At 33.1% G+C, this 22204-nt stretch overlaps 1 protein-coding gene across 3 annotated transcripts; it reads left to right on the top strand.

Moving 5' to 3' along the window:
- Positions 1–4890: 4890 nt before the first annotated feature.
- Positions 4891–21673, top strand: LOC114306665 (uncharacterized). 3 transcript variants are annotated; one of them, XM_028251943.2, is made up of 3 exons: positions 4891–5156; positions 6196–6704; positions 20335–21673. In XM_028251943.2, exons 1-3 carry the CDS (start codon positions 5114–5116, stop codon positions 21184–21186), a joined length of 1404 nt encoding a protein of 467 aa, XP_028107744.2. In that variant the 5' UTR covers positions 4891–5113; the 3' UTR covers positions 21187–21673. The 3 variants fall into 3 exon arrangements, with proteins under 3 accessions (XP_028107744.2, XP_028107742.2, XP_028107743.2); XM_028251941.2 differs by having other exon boundaries at positions 6112–6704; XM_028251942.2 differs by having other exon boundaries at positions 6091–6704.
- Positions 21674–22204: the final 531 nt, after the last annotated feature.

The following is a 22204-nucleotide window of genomic DNA, read 5'->3' as shown; positions in this document are numbered from 1 at the left end:
AGTACTTCCATTTTCTTAGCCCTTTGCGCACAATCCAAGCCCTTTGCATAAGCACTCCGCACGATTTTTCTCTAGCTCGCCGTCTCGACCCTTAGGTTTTACAACTGTGCTTTCACCCCTTCCAGCTGGGCTTTTAGCGACTCTGCCTCTACCTTCGCGCGCATCGCCTTATTCAGCGGGGTTGCCGCTAAGGTCGTAGCTTCCATCTGCACTGAGCAGAACCCCCTCAGGAGGTCGGCCTTTATAAATTGTGCCATCGACTGCATAGCCGCATTCTCCACTACCCTAGGGAGACGAATCGACTGGCCACCGTGCGCACATGATACATGGCAGTCTTCAACATGGCGCTCATCTCTGATCTGCTCGCTCCCTCTTTCCCTTCCCTAGGACTTGGGGACACTTCTGGCACAGACCCAATCTTAGGCGATTGTTCTCCCAACATCTCGCCTCCTGCCAACTGCTTTGGCTCAGCAGCGCTACTCACCCTTTAGGCACTTGGGCCCATGGCTTCCCCTACCCCCCTTGTCTCCCTCACCTCTACTCTAGGGTTGCCCCTACCATCATCTCTTTCACCTTCTTCAAAACTGGCGCCCCCTCACACTCCTCCACTACTGTCCTCTTCTTCTTATTCTTCATCAACACCGCCTCCACCTCCTTTTTGCTTCTCTCCTTCAGCAGATCCACTAGGGGCAACAGCGGTGCAAAATCAGTTAGATCCTTATCACCCAGAGGCTTGGGGCGTGGTCGGACTCGTTCCTTCATGACTAGCTTTGGCGCTCGACCTAACTGTGCCTCTTTATACTTGTCTGCCTTGGCGAATGTCCTTTATCCTCCGTCTCTTGCATTTTTCTTCTCACCTCCAACTTTTTCGGCGCAGGATCCCCTTCGGTCGGCTGTGGCCCCAGGCTTAAGGCAAACAAGCTTGACAGCTGGACAAGGTCATCCCACTTCACCTCCTCCTTGTCCCTCCACTCCTTCACCTGTTTAACCCTATCCTCTACCTCTGCCTCCAGTCTTGGCTCCACTAACTTGATAAGAATCTTCCACATCATGTGCACCCCCCTTCCGCCATTTGCTGATACATAAAACCACCTTGGTCTTCACCCTTTCATCGATGATGGCAAACCCGCCACTAATCCTCTACCTGCCACCGCCTGTAAGGTCACCCATGTTTTTTGTTGACTAGAGGGCTTGTAGCAAGAAAAGAACTCATCCACCGTCATCGCCACCCCACCGGTCGCCTGTGGCCATGCGATTGCGTGGCCCAGTAATATTTTCCACACATTGGGTATGAGCTGACCTGCCGCCACCTCCAACCGATTCAATATGTCCACTACTATTTGTGGGAGCGGCAACCTCAGACCCCCCCGCAACGCCTCCTCGTACAGCGTGAACTCCATCGGATGCGCATCTGACACCCTCTCCTTGGCCGTCGGCAACTTCAACTCTTTCTCCGCAAGAATCTTGTACTTTTTACGCACATCCTCCAACTCCTCTACTGTAAACGTCGATTTATTAGCCTTGGTATGCCAGTGGCCAAGTCCCACTTGGCTAATCAGCCTCGCGACCACGATCATTGTAGGCATACGAGGTCGCACTGCTTGCTCCGCCCTTCTCTCCTCCCGCCTCTCCAACTATATTGCTCTGCCAAATCCACCGCGTCGTCTTCACCCAACGCCTCTAACCTCATGGATGGCGCTTCATCCCGAGCCATCTCTTTTACGTTTCTGTATATTGCTTCGGACGCAGGCACGAAGAAGTTCGCAAACTGTTGGAGGGGAGTATCACACGAAACGAATGAGGTCAGGTCTAGGATGTTTGGTTTCTCGCAATGAGATATGTAAAATGGATAACTCCAAATGCCCACGGTTTGCCTATTTGCCAATGATCAAGGTTAAAATTCATCAGTTTGAAAATTTCAAAAAGTTTACAACCCCCGCCTTTTTTACGTCCTATCCTAGTCCTAACCTTTCGCTTCTTACTAATGTATCACCTCCCTCACCATTGGTTTAGATCTTACCACGTGTACAACCACGATTCCCCCAATTTTCCCTTCCCCATCTATTCCACTTCACATCATCACGTGCCTTATCGCTCCTCGAGCCTCGCGTGCCACCACCACCTCTCACTCGACCCCTCATCGCGGTCGGCTCTCCTTTTGGTTGGTTTCCGCACTCGATCCCCCTTCGCAGTCGGCCCACCTCTCGATCGTTCTCCACACTCGACCCCCCTTCACAGTTGGCACACCTCTCAGTCGGTTTTCGTGCTCGACCTCCCTTCGCAGTCGGCTCTCCTCTTGGTCGGTCACCGTGCTTGACCCCCCTTTGCGATCGGCTCTCCTCTCGGTCGGTCCTCACGCTCGGCCCCAAACACCCTCCATCTTCCTTCTTATTCTCTTCGTTGGACTAAAGCTGTACTTGAGAATGAGGGATTGCTAACATTGGTGGGCCCACAGAAGCTTTTAGCCCACCACTTAGAGCCCAATTCATGGTTCAAACACTAAATCCCAACACCATTGAGAACCCAACGTTGCACCAAGAACCAATAACATCTAAACACTTGTCAAGAAGGGAACCAGCCACATAAATAGATAAAGATCCTACAGAGTTATTACACCACACATCAACCATTAATGAGGCCCCTGCAGCATTAAATACGATAACTCCTTTACATCGAAACAGGAAGTCTCACCGTGAACAATACAAGTTAGAGTATAGACTTTCGGCCAACACGATAGGTCGGAGTAGGCAAGGAAATAATAGACAAAGGATATAAGGAGGCTTCTAAGACACATCAAAGGTAAAGTTCTTTATTCTTTTTCTCTCCCTCTCTACACACCATCAATCTCCTCTCTTCTAACTTGATCGTCGCAGGGTTCGCTGCGGGACTCCTGTTTCCCGTTAGATATTTTGCAGGCACACCAACGAGCTCAATGATTGGTGATGGGTGTAGGAAGTGTGGGTCTGGTTGACCCGCCCTCCTTTGGATCATCAAGTATTATTATGCTTACAATTTTTATTTTCCCAATCAAGAAAAATAATGATTTACTTTCTCCTCACAACCACCCAACCACATAATTATTCGCGTCTAAACAATCATGATACCATTGACAAACACACTGCTGCCAAAATCACACAAAATAATGTGCTAGGAAAGCTAAAAATTAAAGCGCAGCCAACTTAAAAAATAAAACAAATAAACACTAGGGAAATTTTAATATACACATATTTAAAAGGATTTATCATATACATTCTTAATTATATTATTTTTTTTTTAATTATGATATTATTTTAGTTATAATTTATAAATTATTTAGTTATACTTTATGTTATGTTTAGTTATGATATTTTTTTATTTTTTTAATTATGACTCAAAAAATTAAAATTATATCATTTTTTAGTTATAAAGTGCATATAATAGTGTACACCATAGTGCTTTTCTAAACACTATCAGCTTGTTTGATTCTAATTTTCAAAAAATAGTTTTCAGAAAATTTTGTTCTCTAGTTTTTTATTTTCCATATTTTAATGTTTTCAATGAATTTTTTTAATATTTTAAGTAATTTTTTTAATAAAAATTTTAGACACACCTAACATAAATACACTTAAAAAGTATAATATTTGTGAAAAAATCTTTAAAAAATACACTAAATATCAGAAAATACAAAATTTTTTTTTGAAAATTCAATATATTTTTTTATATTTTTGTGTATTTATTAATTTTTTAAAATAAATTTTCACAAATATTTTACTATTTAAATACATCTAAGTAAGGTGCATCTAAAAAAGTAAAAAAATATTTAAAATTTTAAAAATATTCACTAAAAAAAAAAAAAACGAAAAAAAAAAAACTCAGTTTTCAGAAAACTGAAACCAAACACACTAATTGTTTTTAAAAATACTTTATAAATAAATACGTCTCAATATTGGATAATTCTATTATACACATCTCATACCAGAAGCACCCTTAGTTATACTATTTTCTTCTTTAGTTATGATATTATTTTGAAATTTTAATTATGAATTTTTTTTATTTGGTTATATATTTTTTTAGTTTTTTACTTATAAATCAAAAAATATAAAATTATGTCAATTTTTTTTAAATTTTTTTATAATTGTAAAGTGGAAGTGTATCTTTCCTCTCAATAATAATAATAATAAACCAGCTTAACAATGGAGAGTGGAGGAATCTTTGGTCTGAAGACTTCATTTATACGAGCATCTCTAGAGTGGTAAGAAAACGAGCATCTCTAGAGTGGTAAGAAATATACCAAAAAAAATTGATCAAATCAATTGAATTGGAACAAAATAATTATATTTGGTTTATTTTTAATAATAATTGTGTAATTTTTTAATTTTTTTAAAATTTTTAATTCGATATCAGTTCAAAGACTTTGTGTACTGACCTAAATCGAAACTGAACTCTTCAACATATATTATATTTATAATATATATAAAATACAATGTTATTGATAAGTATAATAAATTATTAATCTTAATTAATTAACTTTATCATTTCTATAATCTAAAGTAGTAAACTCTTATATATAATCTTAATTCTAATTCATTATTTTTAGAACTTCAATATTTATTATTATTTTTTGTTTTTATTTTTATTAATTAAAGAATCTAAAAATATTTATCAAATATGAAATAGTGAACAAATAATTAATTTAATATTTTTATATAAATCAATAATTATATAACAAAACGAATCAAATTTAAAATATTTTAAACTTATTAAACTGCACCAAACTAAACTATTTTTTAATCAGTTTAATTCAATTAAATTTGATAAGAAAAACTATTTATATTAATATTCAAAATAATAAATTTGACATTATCAATCCAATAAACAAATTATTTAAATACTAATCATATCAAACCGACTAGTCTAATATCCAACTCGGTTACTCGGACCTAAAAATTCAACAGCCTCTCTCTCTCTCTCTCTCCCTTCCTCCCATTTTCATCTCTCTCCTTCTATTCTCTCGTAGGTCAAAACCAAGCGACCATTTTGGGACCCCTCAAGGTTGGTAAATTATCAGAGATGAATATATAGGACCATTTTCAAAGATAATACACACCCATACAGATTCAGATTACTACTATCCATGTCTGCAAATTTCTCTTCAGTCATGATTCGGACGCTTTCAGGTAAGCTTCTTTTGACTTTCGGCGACTACCCTTTGCACAGCTGATGATGCTACCAATTAGCTCCACCTGGGTCTTTTGTGTCTTCTATCGATTCATTTGTCAATCTGTATTCATGGGTTGATCGTAGTTTTGAGCTATCTGATTTTGATTTTGAGCGGATCAGTTTTTGTTTTGATGCATCGAAGTTTGTATTGAACTGGGTATATACTGGATTTTAGGTCTGTTTTTGAAATTCTGGGTTGTTCAGTTTTTTGGTCAATATAACTGTCAATTAGCGGTTTATTTGTATAGGAGTTGGGCTGTGATTGGTTCAAGGATTTGGAGAGTGATTTGGAAAGGAAATGGGAAAAGAACGTTTCGCTCCCCAAATCATGAACCAAACACAGCCTTAACGAAACTGATGGGCATATATATTTGAATAATCCTAGGCCTCATGAAAGAAATATCATGAAAGGAAGATTTCCATCGTTGATTAGGGTGTGGTGTTTTTATTGTGTATAATCCAAAGCTTGTCATGATGCCTAACATTACTCTGCATATTTAGGAAGGTTTATATGCTACAGTAACTGTTTTTGTGCTTCACATCAATCATCTATTTCTAGTTATTTGTTGTACACCTTGAATAATATATCTTATTTATTAAAATTATTGCATGGAAAGTGAATTTCATTTAAAATAATAATTAAAGTTGACAAACGTATTTACTGACCTAGAATTCATAATTGTCTATTACAATCAAGAAAAATTTTAGCTTCATTAAAGGCACATTCATTATCAACGAATTTTGTTTGCAATTTGTCTTTGATGACCTGTATGTATGTATGTGTATCTGTTCTGTATATGCTTGTAATGGGTGTATTTTTACTAATTTTCCTTATTGTTCTGTTAAATATAATTAATATGTTTATATAATTTTACATTTGGATCTCCATAGGTTGCATTTTCTTAATTGCAGCCGTATGTTGAAGATAAAAAAAAAAGGAACAAATGAGGATGAGGAACAAATACAGGAAACCGACCAATTTACATTGCCATGCAGGAACCAGGTGCTCATTTTCCGTTGTTGTGTGGAGCTTGGTGGGATGCCTCGTTATGCTCCATCTGTACTCCCTTGTTCAACACAAACATGGGCGGGGTGGAGAGATCCAAGTGCACATGAGCCACCACCCTCTATTACGTGAACTTGAAGAGGTGGAGGAGGAGAATATTCAAATTCCCCCACCAAAGGGAAAACGATCCCCACGTGCCGCCAAACGGAGGCCTAGGCCTAAGCGGACAGCTACCATTATGGATGAATTCCTTGATGAGTCTTCCCAACTTAGGCATGTATTCTTCCCTGATTGGAAAACTGCTATAGATCCAGTGAAGGATTCTGGCAATGAAAGCTTCTACTATTTTCCTGGGAGGATTTGGCTGGATACTGATGGAAACCCTATTCAAGCTCATGGAGGTGGTATTCTGTATGATGAGAGATCAATGACATACTATTGGTATGGAGAGTATAAAGATGGGCTCACTTACCATGCCCACAAAAAGGGAGCAGCGCGGGTAATTTTTTTTTAAATCTGAATACACTCTTAGATTATTGATTATCCATGATCCACGAAGAAAGATAATTTTTGCGTATGCTGCATGATTTTATATTATACTTCTTTGAATTTACTTGTCAAAAAAATAAAATTTCATGAGGATCCGTTTTCTATTCCCTATGTACTCTTGTCCATCTTTGCATACACCTGCACGTGTGCCCATGCACAGTGGCTCCAAGCCACTTGGAGGCTAGGAGGGGCACGTGCCCCTTCTAAAATTTATAAAAATTACACTTTTATGGTTTTACCTATAGTTACAATAAAGTTTTTTACTTTTCCCCTTTGAGTTTCATAAATGCCTCTCACATAACTTAGATACAGAAATTTCATATTTTTTCTGAATCCTATTCAATTTCAAGTATATATATTTCTATATAATTTATAACATTTCATCTGAGAATATTATATAATATGCAACATATATGTGTATATGATGTATCCTCGTACCCATATCCAATTTTGGATATATATCCTAAGATTCTAAGATTTAAATTTATGAAGGTCTGACGCTTAGATATGCACCCACACCTGATACTCGTACCCAATCCATGTAACATAGACCACCACAAATCAGGTTCACCACAAATTTGACCACCGCAAAACTCTGTAACCAATCACCAATATGATTTATAACTAAGGTTTTGTTTGGCAACTACATGTTTTAGCCAAAAAATTAAAAAGTCACTATAAGTTGTCATATCACTCTCTCTATTTTTCTGTATATCTTTTCGTAAAAAATCAAAATGTTATTAAAATAGTCTATTCTCAAACAAGGCCTAAGACCATAAATCTTCATAACTAGAATGTATGGTCACTACAACATTTTTGGATTTTATAGACTAAATTTTTTCCCTTAAAAATAAAATTTTTGTTACAAAAACAATTAGGGCACCAATTTCTGCCGTCATGAGATGGCAAGAGTTGTCGCTAAAAGGTTGTCTGGAAAAGTCAAAAATAGGACCTTTAGCGGCAATTTTGAAAATGTCGCTAATAAATGCACTTTTGGGGGCCAAATAATTTGGTGCCAAAAAGGTTTACTTTTTAGATGAAAAAAAAAAAAAAAATTAATCTCAAAAGGATAGTAATTCATTACTAAATATCCAATTTTGTCACTAAAAATATAATAATGATACTTTTAGCAACTAGAATATTTCGTTCCGAAAAAGTGATTGTCCCTAAATTTGTCTCTAAAATCTTAATTGGCTATAATGGCTACACCTTTTAAGGAGGTGTGTATCGTAGAATTTTCCCATACAAAAAGTTTGTATGGTTTGGATGACATATTTATTTATCCAATATCTCAAGTTCGGTTAATGTTTTTAAGTTATGGCCTTTATTGTGTTATCTTATGGTATACTTTGTTAGTGCTAGGGTTATCATAGTTTGGTGATTTCATGACTACATAATGTGCATCTTAGGTAGAGTCCAAGCCACTATCACTTTGGAGACCATATTGGACAAGGCCTGAAGTTTTGAAAGCATAGATGTTATGGGAGTTCTTTATTGGCATGGAAGGTGCTATGGGTTCATTTGGTCATCTTGGTTAATCAGCATCAGAGACTGGTTGACTAGGAGTTTCATGTCACTGGAAACAACCAAATAGGTTGGTTGATCAAGCTAGAATCAGGTTCATAGACTGTTGACAAGACCCACATGTGGACCAGCCATGTGTAAGCATGGGTCAACCCATGATGAGATCCACAGTATGGTAAAACTCTGTAGTGGAGTATGGATTGCTCATTTGTATCTCAAAGCTAAAACTCCATGTGTTTGTGGGCTAACCATGGCAAATGATGCGCCAGCCCATAGAGGCGAGTTTTGAAGAAAACTACCTATTGGACTAGATGTTATTTGGGGTTCTTTAAATACTAACACATCTCTACTTGGTATTACCTTTTAAGAAATAGTTCTACATCTGTTATACACTGTAAATAAAATTTTCTATAGATTTTCTATCTTATGTGAGTGTCAGTTTGAGAGAACTTCATAGCACCTTGGACGTCTTGGGAGTGAGTTGGAAAGCTTGCTTCATTGGAAGTCTTGGGAATTCTCTTTGAAGGTATATTTTTCATCCTAGTGCTAGTGTAATACATCTTTGGTTGTATACACTATAGCCTTTGCACACTCTCTATGCGTGTCCCATAGACTTTTGGAAGTAATTAGCAAGCTTCCTTCCAAGTGTTTGTAGGTTTGTGCGTTGGAAGTTGGTATTGGGTTGATCCAAGAAAACCCCATTGTTTTTGTTTCCTAGATTTTATTAATCTACAAAGGTTTTCAGTTGTCTTAATGAAAAATCTATCTGTGTAAAGGTTTTAGGTTGTCCTAGTGAAAAACTATCAGTGTAAAGGTTTTGGGGATCTACCAAATTAATTTCTATGCGACTATGTTTCAAGGAAAAAAAATTATCATCTTTTTTTAGGAATAGACAATTCCAACGTTCATTTTCTTTTGTGCTATGTTTGGTTTGTAGATTTGAGAAGGTATTTAGAAAGCAAAAAGGAAAAGGTGTGTGAAACACAGATGAAATATGGTTATATTTCATTCACATTTCACCAACATTTTCTCTTTCCCTGTGCAAATCCCTCCCAAAATCTATCAACCAAACAGAGTCTTGAAGTATTTCTCCACGACTATTGTTTTTTAATTAAAATAAAAATCGTCAATCAAAATTACTAATTTTAGCACAAATCAAAATCCCTAATTTTTGCGCACATCACCACAAATAAAAAATCCTAATTTATGAACACCACAATCCCTACTTCTAGCATAAATAACAATAAATCAAAATCCTTAATTTTAGCAAATCAAAACACATCACTTCAAGCACAAATAAACCATAAATCAACATCTCAATTTTATTTGAGGGAAGAAAAAAATAAAAGATTAGAGAGAGTACTTTTAAACAGTGGTGACTATAGGCAGAGACAACCAGAGCCCCAAATTCAACCAAAACGTTTGCCTCCACTCTCCAATGTCTGTCTGCATTTCATTGAATCAAAACAATCAAGTTAAATGCAATGTAAAAAAAGCCCTAATCAGAACAAGAATACTTACCTTGGAGAGAGAAGGACGAGAGTCGTGTCCGTGTTGACGGCGAGTCAGTGTGGAAGTCGAAATCCAAATAGAACTCTGATGAGTTAGCACTTGCCATTTTTTCAGTCATCATAGAGTAGTAGATTGTAAGTCACACCACTATAAGGGCACGGCTTCGTTTGGAAAATGGTTGGTTTTTTTTTGGTTTTTAACCTAAAAAGGCTTATTTTATTTTATTTTATTTTTATTTTTTTATTTAAGAAAGAAATATAATAATTATAGTTTAACTACAATATTTTATCATATTAATTTTTTAATTTATTTTATCTTTTTATAATTATTTTAGTCTTTTAACTTTAAAATTAATATGCCAAACAAGGGCATTGTAAATTTTATTATTTGATAAAATCGGAAATTTTTTTAATAGATTAATGATTTTGTTTGAATTAGTATGAATGAGTTTCTTCCTAGTAAAAATCTCCAAAACAAAAAATTCTTGTCGAGAAAAAATTCATTCGGACTAATTCGACCACAAATTCAATGGATGTAACGGTACTGTTTTTAATATTAAGAGCATTTATAACGTTGAATCAATTTTTTTTAAAAAAATTGATGAAAAGTTTCATTTGATAACGTTCACTCAAATACTAAAATTAAAATTTTTATCAAATTTTTTTCATCTCCAATTGTCTAGAATGATGTATGGGCAGATGTCCTAGAGATCGTATGGAGATTAACAAAAAAAAATATCAAATTGCCTTAGGTGAATGTCCAGTCCAACGATAACCATTTCAATTTAGGGTTTAGCTTGTCTCATGTTTGAGATCAAGACTGGACCGTCTAACCCAGCCCATGGGCCCATTTTTGGTCCCGTTTTGATAATCCGAACCGTTGAATGTATAGAACTCGTCGAGTACTATATCCCTGTAAAAAATCACGTTGACTGGATGTCGATAGTTATTTGATCGGATTATTTTCTGTCAACCGTTTATTTTTTTACCGTCCTTTTTCTTTATATAGAAAACTGATCTGATCAAATAGTCCTCAATATCCGATCAATGTTATTTTTAACAGGGATATAATACTCGACAAGTTCTACACATTGAATAGTTTGGATTATCAAAACGGGTCCCAAAAAATGGGCCCATGGGCTGAACTGGACGGTCCAGTCTTGATATCAAACATGAGACAAGCTGGACCCTAATGAATGATCAAATCTCCCTCCATTTGATTACATATCTACTTCTCTCTATTTGATAGCACTTTAATAAAAATGTTGGAACTCACTTTTAAGACTTTTTCTTGACGATAGAATTTAGGTTGGAGATGGTCTAAGAGATGTTAATCATAATTTCCATGAAAAAAAAGGGGGTTTACTTTAAGAGACTGATATTAAGATTTTACAAGATAAATAATATGAAATAGCTTTATATGTGACCAATTGAAATTTTTTTAATAATATTATTAAGGACTTTAGCTAATAAAAAAAATATTTGATCCCTCATACTACTAAAAGTTGGGGAGGAATATTTTACTAATTTCTCAAAAAAAAGAAGAATATATAATAAATAATTATCTCATTAATTTAATTGGATACTTAATCTTATACTAATTTTATTAATTCTTTCACCAGCCAAATATGGCCTGGGCTGGGGGGTTCCTATGGTCCCCTTTGCTGGTCAGATTATTTTGATGCGATTAAATAGGATACAATTACCTATAAAATTGTGAGGTATAAATTATATTATAGAATTAGATGAGATGAAATATTAGATATATGATAAAATTTTGAAAAGTAAGTTATACTTTTGAATAATAGATGTGAGGAAATCCCATGGTACATACTTCTTCAAGGGTGTGTATCATATGCAATTGATTATAAAATGTGTAATTTTATCATAAAATTTTATAATATCAATTATAAAATGCATAACCTCACTACAAATTTATGTAATAAAATATTCAAAAAAAACTATTAATGTAACAAAAGTGGTGGTGGATGATGTGGGGTGACCGGAAGAGTGTGAGAGAGAGAGAGAAAATGAATGAAAATTTATTTTTTAAATAAGTGAAATAAAATAAAAAATGAAGTATATTAAAATGATATATATATATACATCAAAATATAAATTCTCAGAATTCTATTAATCAAACTTCTCCAAGTTCTATCAATAAAACCTCTTTTACCAATAAATTAGCCCCAGATCGATATTATTATCCTCAACCCACTCCGCAAGACATTCTTTATGAGCAAAAATCTTATCATGGTAAAAGTATTTATTCCTGAAATATTGATGGCAAATCTGAATATCAAATTTTTGAAACCATCCATGAAATGCTTATATAGTGTTCTGACTGTCGTTAGAATAGTAATACTGATAGCCAAATCGCCCGTTTCATTTTCACTGGTTTTATTGCTATTCTCAAAGGATGGTGGAACAACATACTCATCCCTGCTCAACAGCTGGAAATTCTCTAGTCTGTTAAACAAGAAACTAATCCTTTGATGAATACTCCTCAACAGGTTGAGGATGCGGTTTATACCCTTCCCAAACCATCTTAATGCATTTTGTAGGACCTAGTAGAAGTACCTCTAACCATAGTCGTACTCTTCTTCCGAATCTTCGTTGCCCATCTCTTATCCATTTTCGTTGGTATAAAGATGTTTTTCTTATGAAAGTTATGCAATGAGCTGATGCTAATAGTAAGCATTGGAAAGCTAAATTCATTGATGGCTTACCAACTTTTTTTGCTGAAAAAGTTCGTAAAAGATTAAGAGATAAAAATAATGGTATGAATATCCTTTATAATAATTACACTTATGGTCAATTAATTGCCATAATTATTGAAGAAGGTTTATCTCTTTGCAATGACTTAAAATTACAATATCAAATGAAAAGAGATAATCTCACTGGCAAAGAGGAATTAGGAGAATTTTGTGATCAATTTGCTCATGATGTTAAAATCCCCTATCCAAAGAGCCATAAAAAATTAAGAAAAATAAGAGACTATAAATCCAATAAGAAAAAGAAATATTTTCCTAAAAAGAAATCTTCTTATACAGAAAATAAACAATCTGGCAGTTCCTCTAAGACAACTTCTCAGAAGAAAGATAAATCATCCGCAAAATGTGTCAAGTGTGAAAAAATAGGTCATTATGCTAATAAATGTAGAACTAAACAAACAATTAAAGAATTAAATATTGATGAAAAATTAAAAAATCAGCTTTATAAACTTATGATTAATTCTTCTGACTCCGAAGATCATTCCAATAGTGATCCTAATAGTAGTGATGATTTAGCATAATTATATTCTGACTCTAATAGTGACACTTCTTCTGAAGAATTGAATCAAGAAGGTTGTGGTAATGGTTGCTGTAGCCTTAGTTCTGAATCCAACTATTGAAAAGCCATAGTTGAAATGAATGGTCTTTCTGTTGGACCTAGCATTAATGTTCTTACTAATGAACAAAAATCTGCTTTAGAATTAATTGATCAAATTAAAGATCCATAATTAAAAATTAGAATGATTGAAGTTCATTATCAAAAATCTCAAGAACAATCCTCTGAAGATAATCTGCAGCCTAATTACTACAGTCTGAAAAAAGTTGTTCAACGACTTGATAATACAAACCCTCAAATCGAGACACCAGCCAATCTTAATGATCTCTGTAGAGAAGTGAATTTGCTTAAACTAGAAAGGCCGGCAGCTGAAAATGAGTGCAGAGAAAGCCCAATGGCTAGCGAAATGAATTTTCACATATAATTTTTAGATGGGTTTTACACTAGGTAGTGAAATTCGCAAAAAAATTAATCAGGAGTTTCAAGATCCCAAATATCATTGTGAGGTATAAATTATATTATAGAATTAGATGAGATGAAATATTAGATATATGATAAAATTTTGAAAAATAAGTTATACCTTTGAATAATAGATGTGAGGAAATCCCGTGGTACAGACTTCTTCAAGGATGTGTATCATATGCAATTGATTGTAAAATGTGTAATTTTATCATAAAATTTTGTAATATTAATTATAGAATACATAATTTTGCTACAAATTTATGTTATAAAATATTCAAAAAAAACTATTAATGTAACAAAAGTGGTGGTGGACGATGTGGGGTGACCGGAAGAGGGTGAGAGAGAGAAAATGAATGAAAATTTATTTTTTAAATAAGTGAAATCAAATAAAAAATGAAGTATATTATAATGGTATATATATACATCAAAATATAAATTTGTTAAATTATGTGTATGTTTATGTATATAAATAGAAAAATACTATGAATCCACCCTTAGGAATTCATAATTTATCCCGAATGAGTTTGTGTGGTAAAGATTAAATTAATGAAACATGAGGTTTATGTGTAAAATAAATTTGAACCATTAATTTTTTTTTCTTAATAAATTCTGGGTTGATAATGAATTTGTAGTGTTGTTGATACAAATAAATAAAATTATATTAAAATTTAAGTTGCGACATATGCAATATAGGAGAATAATTTTATCTCTAGAAAGTTTAACTTAAATAAATAAATATTATTTTAATTATAAATTTATTTTTAAATTGAATACTCACTTTAATAGTCAATATAATGATTAAATTACTAGGAGAATTAATAAATTAAAATTAAATAATAACTCTAATTATTTATTTATTTTATTTATTTTTCTATTAAAGATATTTATAAATTGAAATTTAAAAGTTTAATTAAATGTGGGTTTCAACATATCTATAATTAAAAAAAATTACACATTATGTTATAGAAAACATAGCTTAAATAAATACTAATGATAACTTTGGGATAAGCTTCCATCCATCTCATCTTTCCATATCTTTTCATACTTTTTTTTTGTAGGTTTCAATCCGAACTCGCATTGATGATCCGGACTGTCTATCTCGTAGGTTTCACAATAAAAGTTATTCATGCAAAAAATTATATATATGAAAATAAATAACATTTTGTTTATAAAATGTAATTAAATTCAAACCATCTATTTATAAAATAAAATGCGATTTGTTCCTATATTTATAGTTCTCCGATAAATTTAATTGTTTGCATGGATGATCTTTATTGCGGAGCTTACGAGATAGATGGTTTGGATCATTAGTACGGGTCCAAATTAAAATCCATAAAAGGAGTATGAAGAGGTATGGAGGGGAGTTTATCCTAATAACTTTATATAATATTAAGGGAGACTTACGTATAGGTCCTAATAAGTAGAGTTATTATTCAATAGTTCCTATGTCCTCGTTTGGGAACAAGTCATTTTAGTAACTTTTTGATTTTTTTTGCTAAAATATGAGGTAAAAAAAAATTAGTATGTTTGATATGAATTTTTAGTTTTAAATGAAAAGATGTGCAAAAAATAGAGAGAAAATAAAATCATTGATTTTTTTATAAAGTTTGTTGGATTTTTAGCTTTTTTAATTACTTTTTGACTTTTAGACAAAAATGTGATGTTGATGACATTTTTCATCATACACTATTAAAAAACGTCACTAATTGTTAATTTTCAGCGATAGTTTAAAAATTTTGTTATAAAAAATGTCACTAATTATAAATTTTGGCGACAGTTTAAAAAAGTCACTAATTTTTAACATTCAGCGAGAATTTAAAAAATGTCACAGAAAAACGTCACTAATTATAAGTCTTAGTGACAATTGATTAAAACCGTAATAAAAAAAGTCACTAATTGTCAATTTTTAGCGACATGTAAAAAATCGTGACAAAAAATTATTTTTATCGACGATTGTAATAAGACTTATTTTCAATAGGACTTAATGAAAAATTAAATCCAACTATTAGGACCTATTGGTAGTTTATCCTAATATTTAAATTATAACGTGCACAATGTTATAAGCACAAAAATAAAGATTTATTAACTTATTTAATTGGTTACTTAATAAAACTAATATTTAAACAAAAAATAATATATAAAGACTTAGGTGTGTATATGGAATCCTATTAATAGAAATTAAAATCAAAATGTAAAATTTGTAGACTAAAATAAATTGTTTTAATTTTGATTAGAAGAAAAATGCAAAATCGATTGATGTAGGATTCTTCAATTTTAGCTATATTTCATAAATTCACTTGTGCCAAGAGAGTTAGGCCTATATTAATGAGGTGTAACAAATTAAAAATTTACTCACATTATTGTAGGTCAAGTTCTGAAAGTTTTTGTGAGTCTTAAACATTTTCCTTCTATAAATATAACACTTAATTTCATAATAAATAAGTAAATTGAGTGAGTCAACCTAATATTCTTATGATGTACTATTTCAAAAATTTATAATTATATACAGGGCTAAGTAGATGTTGCATAAAAGAAGAAAGAGCTAAGCACTACACCATAACTCGTGTATAATTTATTTTTTTTTTTGTGACAAACTCATGTATGATTAAAATTACAAAAATCACATTATATTATGCTTTTGTTTCCAAGCCAATGAAATCATGAAGAAATTTTGGCAACATCCCCAAAAAACAACATTTAATACTTAAAATTAAAGAGGAAAATAAAGAAGAAGAGTAACATATGTACTAAAACAAAAATTCATGAGGAAATATGATAATACAACACTTTATCCTACTTAAGTAGGATAATTTACCTTCCAAGTTAGAAAACTAAGATGCGTTGTAAGAATAATCTAAACACAAATGATAATAAGTTACAACAAAATAAAATAAAATAATTAAAATTTGAACAAAACTCACATGAAAACCGTCATATCGAAATCTTGATAATCACTGTATAATCAAATAGATAACGCTATTGCAAAATTGAAATAAAACCTGCAAAAGTAGAGTGTATAATGTTGTCCTTTTCAAAGAATACAACATTGCTAATGATAGGCATGCCTACATTCTTGTTTTAAAAATAAATAAATAAATAAAACCTAAATTAAGTTCTCAAAATACTCACAAAAGCACAGACCAAAAAAGGAGAAGAAAAAAAAGGAACTTGAAATCTCACACAATCTAAGTGGCACATGGGGAAAAGAAAAAGAAGAAAAAATAGTGGTCTTCACTTGTTGCCAAAAAAAAAAAAAAAAAAAAAAAAAAAGAGATCTGTTTTTTATGGGGGAATGGAAATATGTGATAGAGAAGAGAACCCTAAAAAGGAAGAAGCAATAAGAAAAAGACGACAGGAAGAGTGATGGGAAGTGTTTGGCTAATTAAAGGGAAAAAATGTAAATTATGAGGTGAAGGTAAGGAAAGAGAATGGAAGAATTGTAGGAAAAGAGTAACGACTTTTTTTAGAGAAAAGTTATATAAATGAATGGTGCATCAACTTGAAATCATGCAGACAAGTTCTTGCACAATTAGAGTGATATAAGTGAGGGGGAAAAATAAAAAAATAAAGAAGAGAAGAAGAGTTGTCTTAACTTGTTGCAAAAAAAAAAAATAATAATAATAACAATAATAAATAAAAAAAAAAAATAATAACAATAATAAATAAATAACTTCTTCTCATGGATTGGACATTTCTTATGAAGAGAAAACCCAAAGAAACAACTAGCAATAGATGAGAAGGAGGTGTGAATGACAAGAAAGTGTAAATTATGAGGTGAATGAAAGGAAAGAGAATGGAAGTTAACAATGAGTAAAATGTAGTGACTTTTCATCCTCTTGTTTGAGAAAATAATTTTATATTGTGCTTGTTAGGCATTTTATGTGGTTAAGTCATAATTTTAATACTTCAACAGGTTAGACAATACAATGTGTTTTAGAGTATGAATTTTGGTAGAGATTTAAAAAGAAAAAGAAAAAGAAAAAAAAAAGTGTGAAATGTAATTATACTTCATTCACATTTTACTTATCTTTTAATTGGCTAAATATTTTCTTCAAAATCATTGCAATTTACCCCTTCAAATGTTTATTTTGCTAAAAAAATTCATTTTGTATACTATTTTCTCAATTTAGGCTTCTCTCTCATTTATTTGTGGAGTAGATGTAGCATATTTTAATGTTTTCTGATACTCATATATCTGGGGATGTAATAATCGGTTCGGTACAGCCAATATTTAGGTAAAAATTTTCACCCAACCGATAATGTTGGTTTTATTATTTTGAGTACTGACATAGATCGCTTCTCCTATCAAACCACACCGAATCGAACCGATTGAAACTTTTTGGTTCGGTGCGGTTTAATTGATTTAAGACCTTTCAAACTTTAGACCTTTTTAGTATAGCCACTAATCTATGTAAACATATTGAATTAGTTATTTGTCCACTATTTGAAATATATCCAATCCATTCATTTAACAAATATTTTTCAATTCTTAGATTAACAAAAATACAAAACAGAAAATAATAATAAATACTAAGGCTTTAAAAATATTAAGTTAGAGTTAAGATTATATATAATAAAATTTTACTATCTTAAGTTATATAGATGATAAGATTAATTAATTGAGTTGAGGTTAATAATTTATTATTCTTATTAGTACCATTATATTATTGGATTATATAAATTATATATGCAATATATATTGAAGCAGTTGGCTTCAGTCTAGTTTGATGCATGAGGTGCGTAAACTGATATTGAATCGAAAATCGAAAAAAATCAAATTAAAAATCCGCACAAACCGAGTATTGTTAAAAAACAGACCAAATATGACTGATTCAGTCCGGTTCAATCTGTTTGGTCAGTTTTTTATTTTTATTTTTCTTACATCCCTACATATATCTAGTAAATTTACATGCTTAGCTTTAGCTATCAGTCCATAGATGGGGTTATAATTTGAATTTCAAGTTGTTTTGTCTATCTTTGAATTGTGTGTTTTAGTGATGGATTTTGGTTACAACCAGAATGCTATACGTGTACTGCTTCTGTATGTTGCACAAATTGTAGTCCTGCTAAGCATGAGGTTAAATTGTCGTCCTTTTTTGCTGTCATGAGCTGATATCAAATTTGACAAGGATTGTTGCTTCTTTGAACCACGTTTGGGATGATCTAAATAAGTGCATTTTTTGACTTTTTATGAAATATGGGTTGGGTATGGGTTAGGTTTGAAGTGATGTGGTAGAGAGGTGAAGTGACTTAAATAAGATGATGTGACTTAAATAGGATAGTGACCTTTTGACTTTTTTGCTTTTTTAGTGTACCCCAAACCAAGCCTTATCTCAGCCACTGCCTATGCATGCTTTAGGATTATTTAGCTGATGCTGGCTTCTATTGCTGATTTTATGTGTGATTTATTCTGTATGTGTGATTTAGATTTAAACTCATGTTCTCATCTATGATTTGTTGGGTTAACTAAGCATATTGCACATCTTATAATGTAAGTTGTGTATTATAAGGCTACTCCTGGTACACAATTACGGATGGCTAGGGAGAGCTCTGTTAAATGACATAAGAAACAACACTCTGAAAGTGAAACCGCTCATTCATCAAATTCATTGCCTTTGGCTGCTACCGCCAGGGTGGGGCAATGACTCCCACAAACTTAACCAAACACATGCCTCCTAAGCCAAACCCAGCATCATTACTCTTTGCTGCTGAAAATCATCGCCATGATCATCATTGTAATTTATTTAAGCACGCCTCATAAAGCCAAACCATCACTATAACCATTGTCGCTGGTAGTCACTTCACTGCCATCATCACGGACACAACCATCACCCTCTCTAAACAATTCTCTTTCCTTTCCTTTCTCTCTCTCAAATGTTCTCATCTTTGTACTTTTCTTTCTCAAAAATGCCTTTTTGGTGGCACTTACCCCTATTCTTTCTCTCTCTCTAAAACTGTCATCTGATTGCACTTTTAACCAAACCCCTCTTCTCCCTCTCTAGAAATAATCACTATTGCACAATGTAAACAGTGTTTACAAGGTGGCATAGAGCATTTCAAGAAAAATATTGGAGTTTTATGTGTAGTTTTTGGTTATTTTAAATCAATAAATATGCTTGCTTAGTGAATGTTAAGCATCTGACATGGGTATGACATATATTTAGAAGGGTCCATGTAATATAGGTTGTGTCACATGCAAACTTTTATGCGGACATGCTTTCGCCACCTGGATTGTCAAGCTGAGGCTTGGAAGTTTATTACAAGATTTAAAAATAACTGCTAACCCGGTGGGGAACTCGATTATTTATTAATTAATTGATAACCTGCCCCGCCTCACTTTTACTTGGAATTGGGACTGGGTCGGGGTAAGGTTTCTATTGAATAAATGGGGGCCAAGAAGGGTAACTTGTACTGAGCCCGTGCCTTTGCCATCCCTGCATAAAACTGATGGTTGCAGACATTATGTGCTCTGTACAGATTCAGATGCTTGACAGCATGAGATTTAGGATTTAAGACTGCTCAATCAGTTGGGCTTTTTTGTGAACACCAATTAAGTGACCTAGAATACAATTTTATCAGATAAGCAAAAAAAATGGCAATTGAAAACTAAGAATCTGCTGAACGTGTCTTGCCAATTCATTGAAAGTTTGTGTGAATAGCAGCACTACTTTTTTTAATGTTTTATGCCATGTTTGGTTTACTATGTAGCTTATTTGTGCGTGAAAGTATTATTAAATACCTTTCTCTACGTAGGTTGACATTATTGGCGTGGGTTGCTATTCTTCCAAGGATTTGTGGACTTGGAAAAACGAGGGCATTGTTTTGGCTGCAGAAGAAACAGACAAGACCCATGATCTACACAAATCCAACGTGCTTGAGAGGCCCAAAGTAATTTACAATGAAAAAACCGGTAAATATGTCATGTGGATGCATATTGATGATGCCAACTACACCAAAGCCTCGGTGGGCGTTGCCGTGAGTGATTCCCCCACCGGTCCTTTCAATTATCTCTACAGAAAACGGCCCCACGGGTTCGATAGCCGGGACATGACGATCTTCAAAGATGACGACGGTGTAGCCTATCTCATCTACTCCACAGAGGACAATAGTGAACTTCATATCGGTCCACTCGATCAAGATTACCTCAACGTGACATGTGTCATGAGAAGGATTCTTGTGGGTCAACACCGAGAAGCCCCGGCTCTGTTCAAGTATCAGGGGACTTACTACATGATCACATCAGGCTGCTCTGGTTGGGCCCCTAATCAGGCACTGGCTCACGCAGCCGAATCAATCTTGGGGCTGTGGGAGACAATGGGGAACCCGTGCATTGGGGGTAACAAAATTTTTCGACACACAACATTCTTTTCTCAGAGCACGTTTGTACTTCCTTTGCCAAGCCTTCCTGGTTCTTTTATATTCATGGCAGATCGGTGGAACCCAGTTGACTTGAGGGACTCAAGATATGTATGGTTGCCTTTGACGGTGAGGGGCGCAGCGGACCGGCCTCTTGACTACAATTTTGGGTTCCCATTGTGGTCAAGAGTGTCGATATATTGGCATAAAAAATGGAGGCTTCCTTATAGGTGGAGTGTGAAGAAATGATGTATGTGAATCAAGCTCTATTGTTGGCCGTGAAGATCTCTTTTTGTAGGTCATGTTAATATTTGTTCTTGAGGAAGGTTAAGTGTATATGGAGAAGGATTACATATTTGCTTGAAGAATTACACTGTTTTCGCAAAATGTTTTCTTTGATGGATTATGCGGATAAATGGCTATGATGTGCAACCGATGCTCCAACCCCTCACCCAGAAAGCATGAAAGAGATCACAAATGTTGTGAGTTGGAGAAACCATTGGTTCATGGTGGCCACGCCTTGACTGAGTTTGTTTGGAGTTGGGAGATGGCATGACTAACACGCTTGGTTATTACATTCGAATTGGTCTATTGAATTTGAATCTGATTTGAGGTATGTTTTCTGTGAATCTGAAGCAAATTATTGTGCATAGGAGTTTTGTGTGTTTATAGGTGTAATTTATATGGAAGAATTTGTAATTTCATTAGATAACAAAGAACATTTAGCGTTTGGTAACGTTTACGTTTTTTTTTGTTTATGTTTACAAAAATTTTATAAATTGATTTTTGTTTATTTTTAGAAAAACATAAACTACAAATGCATTTGGTTTGAACAAAATATTTGAAATTTTTTAAAAACATAAATTAAAAAATATGTTTGTTTAGGCTTAAAATATTTATATTTATTATTTATGACAATGGGATCATACACATTATAATTGAAAAAAAAATTAATTAAAAAAATTAATTGAAAAAAAAATTATTTAAAAGGAAAATTATTTGAAAAAAAAAATTATTTGGAAAAAAAAATTTTGTTAGTCAAATTTTTAAATTTTTGTTTAAAAACCAACGTAATGAGTTTACATTTTTTTTCTTAAATTTATAAACTGAGACAATCATTTATAAACCAAAAAATTATCAAACAAGTTTTTATGACTGTTTTTTAAAATTTTTGCAAATATAAACTGAAAACGAAATGTTACCAAACAGACCTTATCTTTTTAAGATCATTTCAGACAAATATGAAGGAATAGGAATGTGGTTAAAT

This window comes from Camellia sinensis, chromosome 4 (genome assembly GCF_055761805.1).
Source record: "Camellia sinensis isolate YWXY chromosome 4, ASM5576180v1, whole genome shotgun sequence".
In the NCBI taxonomy this organism is placed as follows: Eukaryota; Viridiplantae; Streptophyta; class Magnoliopsida; order Ericales; family Theaceae; genus Camellia; species Camellia sinensis.
Note: the sequence above shows the minus strand (reverse complement) of the source record. Positions and strands in the feature narration are given on the sequence as shown.

Excerpts from the sequence above, each read along its gene's own strand:
- LOC114306665 (XM_028251941.2), top strand. The coding sequence starts at position 6,144 with ATGAGGATGAGGAACAAATACAGGAAACCGACCAATTTACATTGCCAT. Across the intron at positions 6,705-20,334 it reads ACAAAAAGGGAGCAGCGCGG|GTTGACATTATTGGCGTGGG; the intron begins GTAATTTTTTTT and ends TTCTCTACGTAG.